Consider the following 25,785-nt stretch of genomic DNA (forward strand, 5'->3'; position numbering starts at 1 on the left):
GAAAATAATTTTAAAAAAGTAAGAAAAATCATCTTTTCTAATCGTCCTCCCACCCCCACCACCAATGTTGAAATTACTTGTATAGAAGACAAAGCAATTCTTTTGACATGGTTATCAAGCTGTACAATACATGTTCGTGTGCTTTCATGACACTTCGATGAAAAGGAAATCCACTGTGAGCACAACTTGGTCGCGTATTCTGAAGCCATAAATGTTTTTTTCAGCCTTCTTTCAAATTGCCCCTGAAGTGCTAAGCTTCTGGCGATAGTTCACTGCACTTCTCATCCAGTCTGTATCATGAATTTAATACTAGTGGATACAAAATGTAATTTCTCACTGTTAGACTATGTACAGACAAGCATATATACATTAGTGATGGTGCCTAAGACTTTTGCACAGTACTGTAGTAATTTTATGTATTGCACTGTACTGCTGCCGCAAAAATAAACAAATTTCATGACACATGTGAGTGATGATAAACCTGATTCTGATATGGTTCTCATTGTGGACTGAGAGTGGGAAGGGGGCAGGGAAAATAGAACCATGGTTGGCAAAAGGGGAAGGGAGAGGGAAAGGAGCAGGGAGCACCAGAGAAACATTTTGTCATGATCAATAAACCAGTAGTGGAATTAAATGTCCTTGCCTGGTGTCTCTGGGCTGGGTGTATCTGCACCCGCACCACCTCCCACCCTTGGCACCCCTATTCTGCCACCTGTCCCTCCCCCTCTCCCCCACAAGCAGTGCTCTACTCACACCATTCCCAACATCCTTTGCTCCCGCTAGATTTACAAGCTCGCTCTCCGCTCCATGTTCACAAGTACAGTATTGTGCAGCACTCTGTGGGAATGTATGAAGAGTATATATTTCATGTTTTTCTGTGCACTGGGGTCACATTTGTCTTGCTGACAGTAGATCACCCACCCATTGTATTTCACCATCTGGTGCCCTTTTCCATCCACGTCAGGGAAAACCAAGCAGGTTCTGCAACAGCCAGCAACCTGCTTGACAGGTTATCTCCCAAGACGGAGGTAAAAATAACCTTCATTTAGTTTAATGAGCTAAGGATATGAGCTACACACATGAAATTTGTCACATACACTCCCTGCAGATGCCACGCCCTCTTAGATCATAGAGTTGATCATAGAAACATAGAAAGTAGCTTCGTGGGCCTTTCGGCCCACAAAGCTATGCTGAACATGTCCTTACCTTAGAAATTACCGAGGGTTACCCATGGCTCTCTATTTTTCTAAGCTCCATATACCTATCCAGGAGACTCTTAAAAGACCCCATCGTATCCGCCTCCACCACCACCACTGGCAGCCCATTCCACGCTCTCACGTAAAAAAACTTACCCCTGGCATCTCCTCTGTACCTACTTCCAAACACTGTAAAACTGTGCCCCTCATGCTAGCTATTTTAGCCCTGGGGAAAAGCCTCTGAATATCCACAGGATCAATGCCTGTCATCATCTTGTACACTTCTATCAGGTCACCTCTCATACTCTGTCGCTCCCGAGTTCACTCAACCTATTCTCATAAAGCATGCTCCCCAATCCAGGCAACATCCTTGTAAATCTCCTTCTTTCTTCAGTTATTATAAGTTAATTACTTCGTCTATGCTGTGTTAGTTGCTAGAGGTAGTGATACTGAAGTTAATTGCAACATCTAAACAATTAAAAACAAAAGCAAGCCAAACTTGCTGTAGAATGGTAGCTTTTAATCACTTGACCTTTTTGAACTCTACTCAGTGGAAATAAAATAGGACATGGAGCAGGAACATGTGCTGAGCAATGCACTGAAGCCTGGTGCAGCCACCTCATGGGTTTGGTGGGGAAGGACCATTGTATAGAGTTCTTCCACTGCTGGACAAGAGAAGGCCAGGTTGAGGGACGACTAGGCAGCTGTCGATCCCAGGGGATCATGGGTTTGTGCCCCTAGTGGACTGTGTCCTCTCCAGGGCACAAGCCTGGGTGGGAAGATTAGAAGAACTGACTGTTGCCCATGCAGCGGGTTCCCCCTGTTCCTCTGAGGGAGGAAGGTCCTTAATCATCACTCCAGGGGACTACATGAGTGGCAACAGATCTCATCTGGTTTTAAGGAATCTAACTGAATGCTGTACATTGATTATGAATCTAAGATTGAAGAAACATTGCACAGCTTATTCTTATAAGTAATAGTTTTTATTATGAATAAAGTGTTCTGATGCATAAAGCTGATAGCCATTTAATGACATGTTGGAGTACCCACCTCTCTACTCTCAGGAATGAAGAAAATGGGGAATTTCTTTTTTTTAAAAAACCTTCAGTTGTATATTACATATATTAGTGGTATAGTGGAATAAGTTTAACAATTGAGCATGATTAGAAATCAAAAATTTTTGTTCTTACATTGTGATTTAAGCGTGCATATAATATTGCAGAACGTTATCAAATAAATTCTGAAATACATAAATGTTCCGTTATGTATCGAGTGATTTATTTTATTTGTTTTTAAATTCTGTTCAGGAATTGGTGGTGGTTTTAGCCCAAGGGAAACACATCACTTCTCTCCACATATTTATCCTTCCAAGTAAGTTCTCTTTTATTCGATAAATTAAGACATTTTAGACTCCTGGTCAGCACCTTTTCATTTTATCACATTTACTTGCATGTCCTGAACCCAAACACTACAGTTTTCTACAATGCATCCCTTTGCAGATTTATCATTCTTCAGGGAAAAAATGGTTTTCTATCTTATTCAATACTCTTAAGTGGCAGAATTAGCTATTAAAAGAATTGCTTTATGCATTAATACCATTTTCTTAACTCCAATTCACAGGTCGTATCCACACATTCTCCCAACTCCACCTTCACAAAGCATGGCATCATATGGACAGTCTCCGTATGCCACAGGAATGCAGCAAACAGCAACTTATGCAACTTACCCACAGCCCGGCCAACATTACGGAATACCATCTTATGGTAAGCAGACAAGTTGTTTAAATAAAAAATATATTTCTCTGCCTTGTCAGTTACTGCAAAGAATAACTTCAACAGCTAACAACAAATTTTCTAATTTGTTTGACATTAAACATTGTTTACATCAAATGATAACTCTTCTGTTTCTAATATACTTAAATGAGAATCTACAGATCTGATGACATTAACCGATATAGGTGCATTATGGGCAGGCATCAAGACTGAAGGTGGATTGACTCAAACACAGTCTCCTGGCCCAACGGGATTTCTAAATTATGGTTCAAGCTTTAATGCACCTCAACCAGGCCACGGCCCTTACAGTTACCAAATGCAAGGTCTGTGCCATCTCATGTCATTTATCCAATTTCATTGTGAAGTGTTGTTTAACCAATGCATGCCAACATTAAAGATCAAGCTTGCCACCTACAGTTGTATGGGTGTACATGGAAACTGCATCTGAATAAGCTCTTAAAGTATCTTTATGTTCAAAATCTCGTAGATTGAGACTGAATGGAAGGATAATGTTATTGGCGTGCAGTACCAACAGGCCATCAAAACTTTGCGATCGATTTTAGTATTAAATGCCATGAAATAAATACTCTGTTAGGAGCCTTGTTCTGTTATGGGTTCCAGATACAAAGTGGCAGTATTTTCTTTATTCTAAAAATATGTAATTGAGTCATAATCTGATATAAAGCAAAATTGTTTCAGTACAATTAGACTGTTAATCTTTAAAAAGAGAGCAAATATTGCTGCAAGCAGTGACCTGTGTTGTATTGTCTCACCTAAGTGAATAGACCATACTGTGACTTTGAAAACAATTTGTCTCCCATTAGACAGAGCCATTGGATCATTGATAAGATGGATATCAATTACGATTTCAGCTTTAGATTGGTAGAGGAGACTCATCTGTATTCTTTGGCTATGCAGCAGCGCTAAAATTAGCCGTGTTAAAAGACAGAATAGCATCTAAAGATTATTTCTTCTCTCTTCCCTTGGTATGTTTACATCTACATCTGCAGCGTAAACCAGTGAATCAACTACTATTGGGCAAAAGTGTAGCTAGAGCTTTCTGGTGGACCTTCTGAAATTGCATTCCATTGCTTAAATGAAATTGAATTTCAGAAGTCAAGTTTAATGCACAGCTACCACTATACAGTACAATTAGTGTAAGTACCAATGAGGATGAATTTCTAGGCAAGAATCCTTTGAAAGGCTGTGCTAATTTCTGACTCCAATCACCAGCTCTCCACCCGTACCCCAAACCCACTCGAATTTCCATCCCTTCCACCACTTTCAGGAGTTTTTGCTGGAAGTAGTAGGGATAGACATATGCAATAGTAAACTTTGACATAGTTTCATTCTAAATCAAAGTCTATCAGTTCTGTTCTGTGTAGCATATCTATGGCATATGCGGTGGTGGATGAACTACATCATAAACAGACCGTGGAGAATTCTTATAATTACGGAGTGGAAGATTCAACTACTCCAGACCATGAAATTTCCATTTCACAACAGAATTAACATAACTCTTCAGTTTAAGTCTCTAAAACGGCAAGTTGCATGAAAGACCTACCTCATTCTCCCTACCCGTGATAAACGTCCATCATATGGAATTCTGTGACAGATGGAGCTGACTAAGTTTACAACTTTCTGCAGCTCATTTCGATCCTATGCAGTAGTTCCCTCATCGCCCTCCTCCCCTCACCACCACCCCATACCAGATAGTGATGCAGCCAGTCAGAATGTTCTCCACGGTACGTCTGTAGAAATCTGTGAGTGTCTTTGGTGAGTGTCTTCAACGCGTGTCTCCTCAAACACCCAATGAAATGTAGACGACGCTGTGCCTTCTTTGTAACTGCTTTGATAACTTGGGCCCAGGATGTTGACTCCCAGGAACTTGAAATTGTTCGCTCTTTCCACTTCTGATCCCTTCTTGAGGACTGTGTGTTTCTTTGTCCTACCCTTTCTGAAGTCCACGGTCTTTGTTCTTACTGACGTTGAGTGCAATGAGGGAAGATCATGACTGTGAATTCCAATAGATAATGGGTTACAGACAAAAGTCAAGGCAACAGAGATTAGTACAAAAGGTGATAGGAAGAATAGATGATTCATTGGAAGTGAAAATATTATGATACAAGCTATATAGAATACATAGGCATCCCACACAGCCTTCCGATCGCGCCTCATAAGGCATGGAAATGCCCGACGCTGGCCTCTCAGGCCTGAGTCGACATCATCATCATCACCATCATCATATGTGGAATTATAGCAAAGAAAAACTGCATAGCGACAGACAAGGTGGTGAAGAAAACATTGAGCCCTTTCACTTACTTTAATGTGTAAAAGAAGAACAGTAAGAGTATATTCGGTCCTGTATTTAAGGTTTTTTAATTACAACCAATTGCCACCTCAGCTTCAACGGATGTTTGTCACTTCCTAAACATTAACTTGTAATGGCCATTCAGCAATTTGCATGATTAACATCCTTATCTCTTGTATCTGTGTTAGCACCAAAGGGTGCTCATGCCTTGGCTTTCCATGCTCTTGCTACTGCCTAACCCACAGTCCTTTATAGAACTTCCAACAAAGGCCAGACTGTGCTTGTCAGAACTTGAAGACAAGTACTCCACACTAGTTCTGTGGGCCATCCCCTCCCAATGTCATCTGCCTCTCATTCTCCTAGCAACCTCCATGGACCTACCCAAGCGTGACAGCCAATGATGCAGAAAAAGCACATTTCTGTGGTGGAGAGCAGAAAACTTTGGCTGCCTGACTGGCACCCGCAGTTCAGCAGATTTATGTTAATAAGGATGAGGCCCAATCTCAGAGAGCCTTGGGCATCTAGTTCTGCTGCACACGAAAAACACAGAAAGCAGATTTGAAAATAAGCCTAAAAATATCTGCCACATGGATTAATATATAAAGAAAGAGAAAATAGACCATAGGGAGGTATTGTTTTATTTAAAACAATAATATAATGATAAGGGAAACAGCAACATCTGGACTTAATAAGAACATGATAATTACAGTGTGGATTGAAGTGATAGGGAGTACAGTAAATGAAAGAAGCAAGTTTAAAAAAAATCTATTTCAGGTCACATAGTTTGACTGTAACAATAAAATACTAAATTATGTAAAGAAATTAGTGGGAAATTTTTAACTGAGGATGCAATAATCACAGAACAAACTGAGGCAGAATTTACTGTCAGCTGCGCCACTCTCTGCTGACTTCCAAATCCATTTTGAACTGATCTGAAACAATCCTGGAAGCAGAACATGTACTGGAAAGTCAGCTGAACCCCTTGCGGCAAGGACTTGTGAATCAAAAGGGTGTGCAGCAGTACAGTGAGATCCTGTGCAGCTTAAACCAGCCCACCCATGAGGGAGGTGAAATAAACTTTGACAGCTCGGTTAAACCATGCCTCCATCTTAATACAGAACTCTCCAAGTTGTCAAATACTCTTGAGTATTTCTGACGCAAGTACTATTAAAATAAAACTTAAAAGAACTGAAAATTCCCAAAACACTAAAATGTTGTTTAATGAAGGACAAATTAATTGACAGTTCTCAAGATCATTTGTTGCTATTTCCTCCACTGAAATGAGTAGAGAAACATCCACGTGACAGGTTGATGTTCGTGTAGATTTCCATTCATATCGTGCAGAATCACTGCAGTTTTGCACAGTTGGTGAACCACTGACAACATTTTCAGATGTCCACCCTCTGTGGACTTGGTAGCATATATGTTGCGTAATGTCTATCGTCATAGTGGAAATGCTGTTTATTTTTCTGTTAAAAAAAAATTGACTCTGTAGTTCAACAGAAATGAATGTGGATGATCAGATTTGGAGGAAAACGAAGAGGCATGTTAAACAGAGTGGTAGTGGAAACCTGAGATAATTAATTGGTTTGCATTAGCAGATCAATAATTCGATAGCATCTGGTTATTCTGTGATCTCAGTCTCAGAGACCTACTTCAGACCGTCTTTCAAGAAGATGAAGCCTCGCAAGGTGTCAGGCCCTGGTGATGTACCTGGCATAGCTTTGAAAATGTATGCCAATCAACTGATGGAAGTGTTCAAGGACATCTTCAGTCTCTCACTGCTGCAGTCGGAGGTTCCCACCTGCTTCAAAAGTGCGACAATCATACCATAAGACTGTAAGATATAGGAGCAGAATTAGGCCATTTGGCCCATTGAGTCTGCTCCACCATTTCATCATGGCTGATCCAATTTTCCTCTCAGCCCCAATCTCTGCCTTCTCCCTGTATCCCTTCATGCCCTGACCAATCAAGAATCTATCAAACTCTACCTTAAATGTACATAAAGACTTGGCCTCCACAGCTGTCTGTGGCAACAAATGCCACAGATTCACCACTCTCTGGCTAAAGAAATTCCTCCTCATCTCCGTTCTAAAAGAATGCCCTTCTGTTTTGAGGCTGTATGCTCTGTTCTTCGAATCCCCCACCATAGGAAATATCCTCACTACATCCACTCTATCAGGACCTTTCACCATTCGATAAGTTCCAATTAAGCCACCCCTCATTCTTCTAAATTCCACTTATTACAGGCCCAGAGCCATCAAACACTCTTCAGATGACAAGCTATTCAATCCTGGAATCATTTTCGAGAACCTGCTTTAAACCATCTCCAGTTTCAGCGCATCCTTTCTAGGATAAGGGGCCAAAACATGTACACAATACTCCAAGTGAGGCCTCACCAGTGCTTTATAAAGTCTCAACATTACATCCTTGCTTTTATATTCTAGTCCTTTTGAAATTAATGCTACCATCATATAAACCATATAACCATATAACAATTACAGCACGGAGAGAGGCCATCTCGGCCCTTCTAGTCTGTGCCGAACTCCTAATCTCACCTAGTCCCACCGACCTGCACTCAGCCCATAACCCTCCATTCCTTTCCTGTCCATATAGCTGTCCAATTTAACTATAAATGACAACATCGAACCTGCCTCAACCACTTCTGCTGAAAGCTCATTCCACACAGCTACCACTCTCTGAGGAAAGAAGTTCCCCCTCATGTTACCCCTAAACTTTTGCCCTTTAACTCTCAACTCATGTCCTCTTGTTTGAATCTCCCCCACTTTCAATGGAAAAAGCCTATCCAAGTTAACTCTATCTATCCCCCTCACAATTTTAAATACCTCTATCAAGCCCCCCCTCAACCTTCTATGTTCCAAAGAATAAACTTGTTCAACCTTTCTCTGTAACTTAGGTGATGAAACCCAGGTAACATTCTAGTAAATCTTCTCTGTACTCTCTCTAATTTGTTGACATCTTTCCTATAATTCAGTGACCAGGACTGTACACAATACTCCAAATTTGGCCTCACCAATGCCGTGTACAATTTCAACATTACATCCCAACTCCTATACGCAATGCTCTGATTTATAAAGGCCAGCATACCAAAAGCTTTCTTCACCACCCTATCCACATGAGATTCCACCTTCAGGGAACTATACACCATTATTCCTAGATCCGTCTGTTCTATTGCATTCTTCAATGCCCTACCATTTACCATGTATGTCCTATTTTGATTAGTTCTACCAAAATGTGGCATCTCACATTTATCAGATTAAACTCCATCTGCCAGCTTTCAACCCACTCTTCTAACTGGCCTAAATCTCTCTGCAAGCTTTGAAAATCTACCTCATCATCCACAACCCCACCTATCTTAGTATCATCTGCATACTTACTCATCCAATTTACCACCCCATCATCCAGATCATTAATGTAAATGACAAATAACATTGGACCCAGTACAGATCCCTGAGGCACACCACTAGTCACTGGCCTCCAATCTGACAAACAGTTATTCACCACTACTCTCTGGCGTCTCCCATCCAGCCATTGCTGAATCCATTTTACTACTTCAATATTAATACCTAACGATTGAACCTTCCTAACCAACCTTCCATGTGAGACCTTGTCAAAGGCCTTACTGAAGTCCATATAGGCAACATCCACCACTTTACCCTCATCAACTTTCCTAGTAACCTCTTCAAAAAATTCAATAAGATTTGTCAAACATGACCTTCCACGTACAAATCCATGTTGACTGTTCCTAATCAGACCCTGTCTATCCAGATAATTATATATACCATCTCTAAGAATACTTTCCATCAATTTACCCACCACTGACGTCAAACTCACAGGCCGATAATTGCTAGGTTTAGTCTTAGAACCCTTTTTAAACAATGGAACAACATGAGCAATACGCCAATCCTCCGGCACCATCCCTGTTTCTAATGAAATTTGAAATATTTCTGTCAGAGCCCCTGCTATTTCCACACTAACTTCCCTCAAGGCCCTAGGGAATATCCTGTCAGGACCCGGAGACTTATCCACCTCTATATTCCTTAAAAGCTCCAGTACTTCCTCTTCTTTAATCATCATAATTTCCATAACTTCCCTACCTGTTTTCCTTATCTTACACAATTCAATATCCTTCTCCTTAGTGAATACCGAAGAAATGAAATTGTTCAGAATCTCCCTCATCTCTTTTGGCTCCACACATAGCTGTCCATTCTGATTCTCTAAGGGACCAATTTTATCCCTCACTATCCTTTTGCTATTAATGTAATGGTAGAAACCCTTGGGATTTATTTTCACCTTACTCCAAAATCTCCTTGCACCTCAGATTTTTGTATTTTCTCTCCATTTAGAAAATAGTCAACCCTTTCATTTCCTCTGCAAAGGTGCATGACCATACACTTCCCAACGCAGTGGTGTTTAAACAGAGTTGCAGGAGGATATAGAGGCAGATATTGGTAAGATCTCAGACCAAGTTAGGAATCAAAAGGTTGAGCGTGGTGTGACTAGTATCCCGACCTGCCTATATTTCAATGCAAGGAATATTGTAGGAAAGGTAGATAATAGTGCTGAAGATGAGGTAGCTGGTTTATAAAACAGAGACAATGTGTGGTGAGGAGAGGCTTTTGATACACCTGTAAGACCAAAGAATTGATTGTGGACTTAAGGAAGGGAGTTGAGGAAACACACACCAGTCCTCATTGAGGGATCAGAAGTAGAAAGGATGAACATTTTGAAGTTTCTGATTGTCAACATCTCTGAGGATCTATCCTGGGCCCAACATATTGATGCAATTATAAAGAAAACATGACAACGGTTATATTTCACTAGGAGTTTGAGGAGATTTGTCATGTCACCAAAGACACTTGCTAATTTCTACAAATGTACCATGAGGAGCATTGTAACTGTTTGCACCATCATCTGGTTTGGAGGGGCCACTCACGGGGATCCGAATCAGATTTAATATCACCAGCATATGTTGTGAAATTTGTTAACTTTACAGTAGCAGTACATTGAAATACATGATAGATAAATAGAGAAAAAAACTGAGTTACATTAAGCACATACATGTCTATTCAATATTAAATAATGCAAAAAAAAACCCAGAAATAATGTAGTGAGGTAGTGTTCCTGGGTTCAATGTCCATTCAGAACAGATGGCGGAGGGGAAGAAGTTGTTTCTGAATCACTGAGTGTGTGCCTTCAGACTTCTGTACCTCCTTCCCAATGATAACAATGAGAAGAGGACATGTCCTGGGTGGTGGGGGTCCTTAATGATGGGCACTCCCTTCCTAAGGCAGTACTTCTTGAAGGTATATTGGATACTACAGAGGCTCGTAACCATGACAGAGCTGACTAGTTTTACAAGTTTCTGAACTTACTTTGATCTTGTGCAGGAGCCCCCATATACCAGACAGTGATGCAGCCAGTCAGAATGCTCTCCACTGTACATTTGTAGAAGTTTTCAAGTAGTTTAGTTGACAAACCAAATCTCAAACTCCTAATGAAATATAGTGCTATCTTGCCTTCTTTATAGCTGCATCAATATGTTGCTTCCAGATTAGATCCACAGAGATATTGATAGCCAGGAAATTGAAATTGCTCACTCTCTCCAATTCTGATCCCTCTATAAGGATTGGGTTGCATTCCCTCATTGTACCCTTTCTGAAATCCACAATCAGCTGTTTGGTCTTGCTAACATTGAGTGCAAGGTTATTGCTATGACAGCACTCAACAGGATCGGAAGAAGCTGCAGAAAGTTGTAAACTCAGCCAGCACCATCATGGGCACTAGCTTCCCCAGCATCTAGGACGCCTTCAAAAGGCGGCATGCAATATTAAGGACCCCCATCACCAGGACATGCCTTCTCATTGCTACCATCAAGTAGGAGGTACAGGAGCCTGAAGACACACACTCAATGTTACAGGAACAGCTTTTTCGCCTCTGTGTCAGATTTCTGAATGGACAGTTAAGCAATAAACACTACCTCAGTAATTTTCCCTCTGCTTTTGCAGTACTTATTTAATTTTCATTTTATATATACACTTAGTAATTTTCATTTTTTTATTATGTATTGCAATGTTCTGCTGCTGCAAAACAACACATTTAATAACATATGCCAATGATATTAAACCTGGTTCTGATTCTGATCTAGAATGTTTTCTGACATGTTTGTGTTGAGATTGCAGTAGCCTTGTTATTCAATGGAATGAAACGTTCTGGGAGACTATGACATAGTTAAGAGTTGAATTCTTAGTTGACTGAGCTTTCTGACAAGTTACTCTATCATGGTAGCATTATTTTATGCCTGTATAATCTGGAGCACCTGCAGAAACACTCTTATAATTTTTCTTGCAGTGTCAAATATTTTGCATTACACATTATTTCTTAATGTTTAGATTACATGTTTAATATGTTGTTTCCTTTTGGTTTAATTTTAACTTTTTTCTTAATCATTCAAGATAGCTTGACAAAAATTAGCAATAGTACTGGTGTACATTTTCAACTGACATTCTCCACATCCTTGTGGAGGTGGTGGATGAAGACTTGACAGTATATCATGACCAGTAGACACTTGCTTGACCAAGGTGCTTCGGCATGGGTTATTTTCCAATCATACTTTCCTAACAAGATCAAGTAACACCATCAGATGTTCAAGCAAACACGAGGAATTCTGCAGATGCTGGAAATTCAAGCAACACACATCAAATTTGCTGGTGAACGCGGCAGGCCAGGCAGCATCTCTAGGAGGCGGTACAGTCGACCTTTCAGGCCGAGTCCTGATGAAGGGTCTCGGCCTGAAACGCCGACTGTACCTCCTCCTAGAGATGCTGCCTGGCCTGCTGCATTCACCAGCAACTTTGATGTGTGTTATTAGATGTTCAAGCAATGTGACTTTTCAGCTTATAGACTTTTAACAGGAACATAATGGTAGTATAGCTACAGTATGTCTAAGAATAGTCTTGAAATAGGTTAACTACCTGTTCAGATTCTTCATTTTGGAGGTTTTATTTCTCTAGCACAAAAACATGCATATTATGTGCTATAACGTTTCTCCCTAATTTCTTTTAAAAAAAACTATTTGTTATCTTTTTAGGAAGATTAGAAAATGTGTTCTACTTTTGCACAGAATAAACCTTTATAAGATTACATTGGGTTTGCTTGGGAAAACTAAGACTTGTGTGATTCTGCACATCCACAAATGTCATGTGATATTACTACTAATCTAGCCATTACTATAGAGTACTAGAGTTATAGAAAAGTATAACGCTGAACCAGGTCCTACAGCACAGCCAGTTCGTTCCAAACCATTTCCAGTTCCACTGGGCAGAAAAATAATTAACTTTTATAACAGATTCCTTAAAATTGTGTTTTCCTATTAAATGAGTTAGATTTAAAAGTTCATGTTTTTGAAAGTAAAATTGTAAATGTTAAAATGTTTTTAATTTGCCTCTGTAGGGTATTTTTCTGCCATAAAGTTGTGTATAAATTTATGAACTTCAGCATGACCGGACAATATTTCAACTTAAAATTTGATTTAATTTTGTTAGAGCTTGTTTCCTTGGCAGTTGTGAATTTTAAACATTCAATCTCTGATTTCTTTTTTTTATTTCCCATAGAAGAAAATAAAATATATCACCAACAGTTCAAAACTCAGCTGAATAAACTAAATGTGTGTGGTGTATTCGAGACCAGGTGTTCAGTTTGAACTCTCTTATACTGTAGTCTCCTCCCATCAGTAACAAATTAAATCAGTAATATGACTAATGAAGCCAAATCCATATGGAATAAAGTACCTGCCAAATATTTTACCTGTTCTATCCTAAATCAAGTTTGGCAATATGAGCTAATTCCTTTGTGGATATTTATATCTTTCCACTGTGGAATTCAGACTCCTGTTTGTTAATAATTTGGCTGAACCAAGTATTGAAAAAAAAATTGATAATTTTTTCTCCAGAGGGAGGTATTAGAAAAGCAGTAGTATGGAGCAAAACATGAGAAAGAAAAATGTATCCAAAATATACCGTCTAGCTCATTAATCCACTGGAATTTTTGGGGAGCTTTTTTTTAAAAAGAATTCTTTTTTCTCCCCTCATCTCCTGAAGGTGCTGACCGTTGTTGGGTAGAGTTCCTTGGGCACCAGCAGACCTTCAGTATCTCACCCACGTGGCCATTCTTCATGCATGAGCCTAGAGGGTGAGAGCCCGCAGGCTTTGACCATGGGACCATCACAGGTGAGCCTGACGTCCACATGAGCACTTTCCAGCAGGAATCACTGGACAACAATCTGGAAGGGGAACCATGACTGACTTTCCTCTCCCTACTCCAGTGGTGTTAACCCCAGTCTGTAGATGCCCCACCTTACTTGCCTAATTCTTTTGAGACTAGAATTAAAAACTGGAGCATTTTGGTCTTTATGCTTAGGACTTCCACCAGTTTGTGACATTATGCACAATCACAAAATACCACAAAGCCTGAGGTAATGTCCATGATTCCTTATTATGAATTATCCATCTTCACATCCTGATTACTCTAATGTCCAGCAGACACTTCCTGTAGTGGGGCAATTAATCATCTCTGCTTATACTAAAGTCTGTAACCATTAAACCAGTTCCCAGTGAAGTACTTAATGATAATAATAATCTTCGCATAATGATAGCGTAAGAACTTAGTATGAATTTTAAAGTGAAGATGAAATTCTGTAGCACACTGAAGAAAGTAGGGCACAACAATATTTGTTGGAGCAAAATTTGAAGATTTGAAGAAAGACTACTTCCACTTTTTAACAAATATCACCTGGCATTTAACTCTAGCTATAAATATGACAGATTTATTTTATTCAATGTTTTTTAAAGCCATGCTTCAATGAAAACTCTCACCCTTTTCTAAGGCTACTGGTAATGAAACGTGTGCTGAATAACGTCTTACTCCTGTTTGCTTCCCTTTCTTTGCTTTGTAGAACATGGAATTAGGTTAAATGTTTGTCTCTGGAATAAGTTGCAAGCTAATGCAGCAAGTTCAGATTTGTTGCAAGCATTCAGAACAGCAATGGGGAAAATTCCTGGAAGAGGAAAACATTTGCAGTCAGAACATGATATATGCTGTTGGCCTGGGTCATCTTGCTCACCATAGCTTCTTGGAGCTTCCTTGATAGCCTTAATATGCCAGTGAGCATTTTTCAGGTGTCATCCTAAAATGACCAAATATGTTATGTTGGGTTCATCTGGAGCTCACATAGGTGTGGTCTCCAGCTGATCCCACCATGATGGAAATGTGGTTGATATTTTGAAGCTGAATTAATATCAGGATCAGCAGAGCAGCTAATTCTTTCCTATCCATTTTCAATAAATGTTCATATGTGTCTGACTTGCTGCTAGCGCTTTATTGCATCTGAAGTTGCCAAGAAATATTATCCTCCTATGTAAAATAATTAAAATGTTTACTTGAACAAATATGGTGCCAGAGACAGCAGAGGTATAAACTGGATGTCGACCAGCATACACTCCTTAAGCTTCCCTCATTCTGTGACACCTTGTGATGTGAGAAGAATAATCTTACATGGTCCTCTTGTGGATCATTTCTGGAAAACACTGAGAATCCAGATGAATCTGGGAGCCAAGCATTCAGTTTTAGAATGCAAAAATTCTAAAGTAAAAAATAAATACTGTAAAAGACCATGAAAGTAAGGATGTTGGAATTAAGGAGTGGAGCTCCAAAAGGAGCTGGAATTGAAACCTACAGGAGCTGAATACAGGAATTTCAGGAGGCAGGGAGGACACGAACAAAGAATATCAGTGGACTAATGCATGGTAAATATTAGAGGTAAAAGACACTGTATGCTTGAATCTGGACAACACAGAAAAAGCTGGCAGATCTCAAGTAGGTCAGGCATGATCTATGGAAGGAAATAGAGAGTTGACAGTTCAGACCTTTCATCTGGTCTGTAGGATAGAGGGGAGATAGCCAGTATCTAAATGTGGAGCAAGGGCCTTAAATGCTGCCTAACCACTGTGATCTTTCAGCATGGTAAATACTTTTCTCTAATCATTGACAGTTGCGGGTATGTTTATACAGGCAACTTGCCAACTAGGAGAAGAAAAACTAACTAATGACAAATGTTGGATTTCCCCTTTAATGCTTGAATATTGACTTTCACTGCTACTGCTTCAAGGAGCTGACTACTTCCTTCGTAAAAATGGGAGTTCGGTTTGTAATGGTGTAATGCCCTGGTAAGATTTCTACTGCTGTGCTGTGAGGTAGTTTATATTAGCAGCTCTCTGTAAAAGCAGTGTGTCCTGCTGCTAGAATGTTTGGCTTTGGCTAAAGATAAGAAGCTCTGATGTTCAACTTAGGAATGTGGTGTCAGCCAATCAGGATGGTGAGACCCGGAGAAAGTTCCAGAGAGAGCAGGATGGACAGCTGTCCAGTTTGGGGTCTTTTGGCAGGAGCTGCGGAGCAGACGGAAGGGAAGATGCCGCAGAATGCCATTGGAAGGAGAGCCACATTGCAAGAGGTGCTTTGTGCTGATGACTCCAAGGAGGTAGAGAGACAGAGAGGTAGAGAGAAAGAGAGAGAGAGAGAGACTGACTTTGAGGGAAGTTAAAAAATGTGACGGGTGTTTTCACGCAGACTGTGGACCCAGCACGTGAGTAAGGTATACTTCCCTGAATACACAGTTTTGAAAGAGACGAGCTCCAACAGTTATGGACCCTTTTTAACTGTAATGGACCCTTTTATTTTCTTTTCTCCTTTTCTTAATAACTGATAAAGCTGAAATTAGTAAATATACTTCCTTTACAATTTTATGCAGTGTACGATCTGTTATTTCTTGCGGACCGATAACTGTGTATGGGGAATATTTACACAGCATTCGCTCAAATTGTGGTTTCTTTAATCGGAACACCGCGACGTTCCTGTTTGGTTGAACCCCAAATCATTCCGACCCTTGATGTGTATTGTTCATGAAAGGTGGTGAAAGGTCTTCTCACCACAGAGTCATGTGACTGTTAGCAGAGTCAGCTAACGAGCCAAGTTTGTATATGACCACAGTGAAGGGGTTACCATCCAAGAGGAGACGGTAGGAATCAGAATCAGGTTTATTATCACTGGCTTATATGATGTGAAATTTATTGTTTTGTGGCAGCTAGCTAAAGTGATGCATGTTGGTTTAAAATGCACTCATCCATGACAAAATCTTTCCAATCAAATTCCTGTAAGATTTCTGCTTGGATCACAATTTCCAAATGAAGCACCTTAAACTCTGGGAGTTTTCTTTTGTTTTGGAGAGTTTCATTAATGAAGCAATGTGCACTATAAAGAGCTCAAGGAGATGCAACATTTCATTTGCTTGGATCTCTCTCAGGTCAGTAGCACTGAATGTGCAACATAACAGCACCTGTGCATGCAACTGCACTTCTGCAATTTGTTTTCATAAACTTCAGTGGACTTAGATTTCAGAAATGGAATAACTAATGCAAACATTAACTGTGATGGAATTACTTGGCAATGGTGGAAATCATCTTTGAAGTGCCAGTTCTTGAATGAGCCAGGTATAAAAAAAGTATATGGAATTAACGCAGTTAAGTGCGATTAGCATAATAGTTGGTATGAACACCATGGCTGAAGGACCTGTTTCTATGCTGCACAACATAATGACAATATGATTATGAGCACGTTTTACTCCATGAGTAACTTAAAAGGCAGCCAGCTAGTCACTTTCTACAAAAGTCCATACAAGGTTCAGGATGATCATTTGGAGTAGAAGACTGTCAAAGTGTTAAGTAATGATGCTCCCATTATCCATGAGTACTAGGGATACCACTTTCTTCATACAAATTTGTTTACATCCAAGGATACACATTGTATTGAAATGACAGGCAGGTAGGCTCTGTTGGTTAAACAATGAAATCAAATCCTTAGGAAGAGGTGACATGGGATTGGAAGGTGTAGAATCATTGTGGGTAGGGCTAAAAAACTGCATGTGTATAAAGACCCTGATGAGAGTTATTGACAGTCCTCTGAACAGTAGCAAATTTGTGGGCTACAAATTACAATGGAGATAGAAAAGGCATGCCAAAAGGGTAATGTTACAATAGTCATGGGGGATTTTAATATGCAGGCAGATCAGAAAAATCAGGTCGGTGCTGGATCCAAGAGGAGGAATTAGTAAAATGCCTATAAGATGGTTTATTAGAGCAGCTCATGGTTGAGTCCACTAGGATGTCAACTATTCTGGATTGGCTGTTGTGCAATGAACCAGAATTGATTAGAGAGTTTATGGTAAAGGAACCCTTAGGGGAAAGTGATCATAATATGATCAAATTCGCCCTGCATTTTGAGAGGGCGAGGCTAAAGTCAGATGTATCACTATTACAGTGGAGTAAAGGAAATTATAGAGGCATGAGAGAGGGGCTAGCCAAAATTGATTGGATGGGAACACTAGCAGGGATGATGGCAGAGCAGCAATGGCTTGAGTTTCTGGGAGTATTTCGGAAGGCACAGGATAGATCAGTCCCAAAGAAGGAGAAGTATTCCAAAGGCAAGAGGTCACAACCATGGCTGACAAGGAAAATCAAAGCCAACATAAAAGCCAAAGAGAGAGCATATGATACAGCAAAAATTAGTGGTAAGTTAGAGGATTGGGAAGCTTTTAAAATACAACAGAAGGTAGCTCAAGACATAAAGATGGGAAAGATGAAACACAAAGGTAAGCTTGCCAAATAATATTAAAGAGGATACCAAAAGTTTCTAAAGATAAATAAAGAGTAAAAGAGAGTCAAGAGTAGATATCAGACCACTGGAAAATGATACTGGAGAGGTAGTAATGGGGGACAACAAAATAATGGACGAATAGATAAGTATTTTGCATCAGTCTTCAATGTGGAAGACACTAGCAGTATGCCGGAAGTTCGAGAGTGTCAGGGGACATTATTGAGTAAAGTTTGTCATGATTAGGGAGAAAGTGCTTGAGAGACTGGAAGGTATAAAGGTAGATAAATCACCTGAACCTGATGATCTGCACCCCGGAGTTCTGAAAAAGATAACTGAAGAGATTGCGGAGGCATTAGAAATGATCTCCATTGTTCAATAAGGGAAGGAAATTATAGATCAGTTAGCCTGTCTTCAATGGTTGGGAAGATGTTAGAGTCAATTGTTAAGGATGTGGTTTCAGGATACTTGGAGGCACATGATAAAATAGGCCCAAGCCAACTTCAGGGAAAATCTTGCCTGACAAATCTGTTGGAATTCTTTAAAGAAATAACAAGCAGGATAGACTAAGGAGAATCAGTGGATGTTGTGTACTTAGATTTTCAGAAGGCTTTTGATAAGGTGCCACACATGAGGCTGCTTAACAGGTTAAGAGCCTATGGTATTACAGGAAAGATTCTAACTGGATAGAACATTGGCTGATTGGCAGGAGGAAAAGAGTGGTAATAAAGGGAGCTCTTTCTGGTTGGCTGCTGGTGACTAGTGGTCTATGTTACGACCACTTCTTTTTACATTATATGTCAATAATTTGAATGAAAGAATTGATGGCTTTGTGGCCAGGAATGTAGATGGTAGATAGATAGATACTTTATTGATCCCAAAGGAATCAAAGACGTACAGTGTCATAGTAGCATTACAAGTGCATAGATATACAAATATTAGAAGATAAATAAGAAAGAACTAAAAAAAAAAGTTACCTCGAACAGTCTAATAGGAGGGGTTCATCACTTGCCCGGCTATAGGTTGACTCATTGTAGACCCTAATGGCCAAAGGTTAGAATAACTTCATATAGCGCTCTTTGGAGCAGCGTAATTATCATAGTCTGTTCCTAAATGTGCTCCTCTGTTCAGCCAAGGTGGCATGAAGAGAGTGAGAACATTGTTCAGAAAAGCCAGGATTTTCTGTAGGGTACTTTGTTCCACCACAGCCTCCAGTGTGTTCAGTTTGGCTCCTCTAACAGAGCCAGCCTTTCTAATCAATTTATTGACCCTGTTGGCATCACCCATTGCCCCAGCACACCTCCACATAGAAGGTTATACTGGTGACAACAGACTGGTAGAAAATGTGAACAAGAGGCCTGTATACTCCAAAGGATCTCAGTCTCCTCAAGAAGTAGAGGTGACTGTGGCCCTTCTTGTACACAGCCTCTGTGTTGATGCTCCATTCAAGTTTGTCATCCAGGTGCACTCCCAAGTACTTGCAGATCCTAACCACATCCATGTCCTCACCATTAATAGTAACAGGGAGCAGTGCAGGCTTGGTCTTCCTAAAGTCCATCACCATCCTCTTTCTCTTACTGACGTTGAGCTACAGATGATTCAGCTTACACCATCTGACAGAGTTCTCTACCAGGGCCCTGTATTCATCCACCCATCCTCCCTTTATACACCCAACTATTGCTGAGTCATCTGAGAATTTCTGCAGATGACATGACTCAGTGTTGTATCTAAAGTCTGAGGTATACAGGGTAAACAGGAAGGGGGCCAATACAGTCCCCTGTGGGGCCCCAGTGCTGATTATTACCATGTCTGACACACAACTCTGAAGCTGCACAAACTGTGGTCTGCCAGTCAGGTAGTCCATTATCCAGGATACAATGGAAGTGTCAACCTGCTTTGAACGGTGCTTTCCCTCCGCAAAGGGGACTGCATGATATAGAAGCCACTTGAGAAATCAAAAACCATAATCCTCACGGTGCTGTGAAGATAGGAGGAGGGTCAGGTAATGTTGAGGAAGTAGAGAGTCTAAAGAAGGACTGAGACAGATTAGAAGAATCAGCAAAGAATTGACAGTTGGAGTACAGTTTCAGGAAGTGTATGGTCATGCACTTTGGTAGAAGAAATAAAAGCATAGACTATTTCCTAAGTTGAGAGAAAATTCAAAAATCTAAGGTGCAAAAGCAGACATCCCACCCTGCGAAAACTCATTTCAGGGAGGTAGCACCATCAATTTGCAGGAGACTCCAGGAACATTCAGGAGAGGTAGGATGTCTGCAATAGAGTAGCTCCTTAGCAGCTGGCCAGCTAGTTTAAATAACGTTAGCTATGCTAATGAACGAATGACACCTGTTAAACTCACTTCAACATGTCTTTTACAGTCTTAACCCACCATGGGCAATAGAAAAGTCACTGTTGCAAACAGTGCAGTGAGCAACACTGTCATTATTTCTGACCCCTATTAGGCAGGGGTACACTTCAGTGTAGTCTGGGGTGAAGTACACTTTATATTTTCTTTTTTTGGAACGCTCTGCCATGACGCGCTCTCTCTCACTCTCTCGCTCTCTTTCACACTTTCTCTTGCTCTCTCTCGCTTGCTTTCAAACAAATCGATTTCCGGGATATTGTATATAATTTGCGGGCATCAGGGAGCCTCTCTCAATATGTGGAAGACTCCCAGAACTTCCGGGAGAGGCGGGATGTCTGCAAAGAGTCTTGGAAGTTCTTGTGCAGGATTCCCGAAAGGTTAATATGCAGTTTGATTTGGATTGAGGAAGGCAAATGAGATGTTAGCATTCATTTTGAGAGGACTAGAATATAAAATTAGGGATATAATGTTGCGGCTTTATAAGGCACTGGTAGGCCTCACTTGGTGAGTAGTTTTGGGCCCCTTATTTAAGAAAGGATGTGCTGATGCTGGAGAGGGTTCAATGGAGGTTCACGAAAAAAATTCTGGGATGAAAGGCTAATCATATTAGGAGTGCTTGATAGCTCTGGGCCTGTACTCACTAGAGTTCATTAGAATGAGGAGGGATCAAATGGTGAAAGGCCTTGATAGAGTGGATGTGTTTCCTATGGTGGAGGAGTCTACAATCAGAGGACACAGCCTTAGAATAGAGGCATGTCCATTTACAACGGAGACAAGGAGGAATTTATTTATCCAGAAAATGGTGAGTCTGTGGAATCTGTTGCCACAGGCAGCTGTGGAAGCCAAGTCTTTACTTATATTTAAGGCAGAGGTTGATAGTTTCTTGATAAGTCAGGGCATGAAGGGTTATGGGGAGAAGGCAGAAGATTGGGGCTGAGAGGAAAATGGATCAGCCATGATGAAATGATGGAGCAGACTCGATGGGCCAAATGGCCTAGTTCTTATGGTCTTATGGTCTTGTTAACAGGTAGCATTGTTGCAATGCAAGTTGAATGGCAATATCTTGATAGGTTTGTAACATAGCAGCCAAAATGAAACAAGAATATTAGTTTTGAATGTTTATACTTGTGTTTCTGTAGAGTTAATTTTCCCATTTGGATGTTAATTTTAGTGCGGCCAATTATAAACTAATCTCACAGTTATGAGGTTCACGCCCCTTTTATATCATTAGAGTGGATTTTGAGCTATTTATGAACTTCAAGTTGAAATATTTATTAGAAGTTAAAATTACCTTAATAATTGTGTTTACATGCATATTACTTCTGAACTTCTAGCCTTTCAATGAACAGGATTCTTGGATCAGGATGAAATTTATTGACCTGTCATAATTCACATGGTAATGGTATTTGAATCAATTTGAGCATTACAATCAAGTCGAAGTGCATGAAGTCAACTTACAAATGTCATTTCAAAACAATTTTTTTACAATAGAAGTCAACATATGGAGGATGGATGAAATGGCAGCCTCCTGTAATTCAATGATTTAATGAATAAATGGAATTATAGATGGATAACTCAGCAAGTGAGCCCTGGAAAACTTGGATTTGCGATGCCCTCCTTTGAATTTCCTCTGTTGATCACTGTTTTCTTTTTCTAATTTGTGGGCCAAGTTAGCTTTAGAACCACCAGGCTTCACACACTCCCAGGTAAATAATCCTGGTCCAGCATTAACCCAGTGCATCCATCAGTCTGTTTATTTTCTGGAATGTAAGTGGAGTTGTCATGATGCCTAATTGTACAGGAGTTCTCCAGCATTAGAGGGGAGTCTGCTTTCGTGATCATACACCAGTCAGACCAGCTGTGGAGCAAGAAATCCCATTTAATTCAATAGGAATTCATTTGGGGAATTCCAATTGAATTGAATGGGAATTCCTGATCCAGAAACAAGGAAGGGTGATTAGTTTTTTCTTGTATTTTGCTCTTAACTTTTCATGCCTAACAGATTTTAATAAACAATTTTAGTACAAGCTTTTCAAGTAAAGATGTATTTAGAAGTTGGAGACATTTATGAGCTCTTACAAAGACTCACAGATCTTGTCAAACCTGCCATTCCCAGTCCTGCTCCTCTTAGGTCACTCTACAATACACCAGATGAGGTAAAGTCTCCATTGGCCTCATCCTACATTCCATGACTTTGTCTTAGGGTTTGGAGGCCATCCTGCCTCAATCATCTGGAGAGCTACGTTGGCTGGAGCCAGGGCCTTGTGCTTTGGCTCTTGGTAGGTTCACCCATGCCAAATAGGTCAAAGGGTAGAGGCCAGACTAAAAGTACTCTGCCAGTCCTCCAGGTTCCGGGGTCCAGCTCAGGGCTACCAACCCTGACTGGTCAAACAAGAATCCTATATCTGTGTGTGACAGTATGGAACGACAGAGATGGAGAACCTTCATTGCTGCTCTAAACGCCAGCAGCGTAACGGGCAGCAAGACAAAGAACATTCCATGAACAAGAGCTATCGGGGTTTTGGACACGCACATCCATACCAGGTTATGATGGAAGCAGAAGGGAATGTGAGGACGAGTCCAAGAGGAAAGCCGAAATGAGCAGGATTTGGCTCAGCAGATCTTATTTTGCTGTGTGGTTATCAAAGTTTAAGCTGGGAGCCTGCCTTCCTCTTAGCTGCAGACTAAAAAGCACATCTAATATTTCTCAGTACTCTGCAGAATATTTAAACAACTTAATGTAGTAATATAACTGAAGAATAAATTAATTGTCAAATAAATTGCAATAAGAAAAGTAGGAAAAATATTTGTAAGGTACGTATGACTTTCCTGTAAATATCAACATAAATGGCTTCAAGTTTTGGCCAGCTGTTGTACTCTCTTAAATGTCAAACATGAAAGATTGTACATTAAAGTATTTTATTTTTACATTTATCCTCTCTCCTCACAGGTTTGCACTACCTTCTTTTGGACAGAAGCCTAGAAAATTTCAAGCATTTGGCATTTCTGTAGTTGTTCTGTTATTTATGCAGTCTAGGCATTTAGCGTAAAGAATGTTTCAGCAATGCAAAGTGCACCCCTCTGATCACAGACATACGTTTTCTCCCTCCTGCAAGATGTTGTATAATTGCTGCTTAATTCAATATTTTATTTCTAGTGGCAGTTCCATGGATAAAAATTTACATTTTGTGTAACAAACATTGAAAATTGAAGCATTTCATTCTGACATATGTAAGATGTTTAAATGCAGATGTACAAGTTATTGCTAATCCACTATGCTGGAGTACAAGCTAACTGATCTTGTAAAAAAAAGTGAAGAATAAATCAGGGAGTGAAATTCTTAGATTTAAAGAGCCCATCTGGACTTCATAGGCATGTCCCTCGAGAGATCAACTAACTTCTGCCACATATATTGTGCACTGATGATAGACATAGCCCATGGCAAGGAGCTGATCAACCACAGCAAATGGACTCCTGTCAGAAGCCCACAAGGGAGACCAACATCTTGTCCAGAAAAATGGGAAATCTGAAAAAAATCTGCACGTGGGAGCTGCAAACTAGTCCCAGCAGGACTTCATTCTTTAAACGTTGCTAAGGTTCTTAGCTTTTATGTGGGTCTCTGCTCTCTCCTGACTTGCCCTTTGACCTGAAAGTTTAAGCTTTTATCGTATTTGGAAGTTCCTATCTAGCTAATTTGTTCTACAGAAAAGTCTGAGTTTTACAGAGCAACATTGGATTCAGAGACTCAGGAATGAAAACTCTCAGTGCCTTCTATTATTGTACGTGAAAGGTATTAGTTTACATGCTAAAAGTTGATGAAACTTCTATTATTAAAGCGCTGCAGTAATCTTCACCCATCCTACCTTATTAAGTTGCTATGTCACAGTCAGCAGTACTGGTTAGCCCACACAGCGTCTTGTATCAAACCTGTTTTACGTTTGTTACGGTCTGTAAGACCTCCCCATGAGTTGATGATGACCACGGGATGAAAGGGCCATGCTCATTTTGTTTCCCTTAACAGAGGTGTAATTACTTTTTCTGCCGACTGCTGTAAATTAATCTCCTGTGTTATTTTTACGAAAGCTGGTTATATTGAAGAGCTTTGAAACTATAAGGGAGCGAAGGTTTCTCGTGGGACTCTTTTTTTTGGTGGTGATAGGATATTTAATATGTGTACAGACTTCTTTTAATTTATGGTTTTTCTACTAAATTACAAATGAGATTCTTTTTGTGCAGGAGTTACGAAAAAGGAAATATTTACCATGTTCATTTTGCACTAATTCTATTGCTTAAGTTGTAATGGTTTTCCAATATGCATTTCTTAAATCATGGTGTAATACAATTTAATTATTTCTATTTTCTCACTGATGCTGTTCATACCTTTCCAATTGCCTTCAACTATCTAATATTTCACCCTGGAGAACTTATTCTTTATTTGTGAGTTTAAATAACTATATTGACAGACTGTTTGAACATGAGAAAGTTGCAAAGTTATACTACTTTCTGTTCACAATTAATATCCATAAGGAGACATAAGCAGGAATTGCTGTGATATTTGATTGAAAGCATGCTTTCTTTCTAATTGAAGGGCTTTTTTTTCAAAGCCTCCTAAATCATGAAGCTTAAGACCAATTTTAGTATTCCCAATCTTAGTTGAGATCAGCCAACTGCACATAAACGAAGTAAAATAATTGAATTCACACTTAATTAATTTGAAATTTTTGATCTATCTTGGGAAATATTTTCTCTCTGATATTATTCTTTGTATGAGTGCTTTGGAGCTGAATTTTAATCTCCTAGCATGCTGAAAGCTGATTTTTCAGGAGCACGTGGGGAAGCTAGAGGTTTCTGGGGCATGTATTCTGTTACTTTGTAACCCAGCCGCTGAACTTCCAATTCTTTTGACCACTCAGTCTAAGCATGTGTATTGTCAGCACGTATCTCCATTTCAACGCCACACTGTAGAGGGACATTAAAAAACTGACACTTGGTGGATTTGGGAGTTGGCAACTCAGTAACTGGGAGAGACAGCAGAAGGCACCAATGAGCCAAACTGCCCTGGATTTTATGTTTTTCTCTATCTGTGTTTTGCCCAGAAACTGAAAGAACTCAGAGAGACCTTGTGCTTCCCGTTGCTGGGTAAAAGAAGGCTGATGGTATGGCCAAGAAAGATATAGATGGAGGTAGCCATGGTAACGAGCAGCATTAGTGGGCTTTTATGTTCTTGGCCTGAGTGTTTAATAATCTCAGCAGACAGAAAAATGGGGATGGCGACACAATAACTCACATCTTCATGTGTGCAATACTCTAATCCCCTCAACCTTCCCTCAAGCTCACTTTATGCAGCACCTCAGCTTTCAAATGCATCCTTTCCTTTCTGCTTATGCGCTGCTTGCATCTCTACCTGGCTTGCAACGT

The 25,785-nt window shown here is 40.0% G+C and overlaps 1 protein-coding gene across 1 annotated transcript in view; it reads left to right on the top strand.

The window, feature by feature from the left end:
* eya1 (EYA transcriptional coactivator and phosphatase 1) overlaps window positions 1–25,785 on the top strand; it is a 197,198-nt gene that overhangs the window by 29,034 nt on the left and 142,379 nt on the right. Inside the window, exons 5-7 of the mRNA XM_072253224.1 lie at window positions 2,504–2,567; window positions 2,817–2,959; window positions 3,169–3,291. Of these exons, the coding sequence (XP_072109325.1) occupies window positions 2,504–2,567; window positions 2,817–2,959; window positions 3,169–3,291 (330 nt within the window). The remainder of the gene's footprint in view (window positions 1–2,503; window positions 2,568–2,816; window positions 2,960–3,168; window positions 3,292–25,785) is intronic.

This window comes from Mobula birostris, chromosome 1, assembly GCF_030028105.1.
Source record: "Mobula birostris isolate sMobBir1 chromosome 1, sMobBir1.hap1, whole genome shotgun sequence".
Classification (NCBI taxonomy): domain Eukaryota; kingdom Metazoa; phylum Chordata; class Chondrichthyes; order Myliobatiformes; family Myliobatidae; genus Mobula; species Mobula birostris.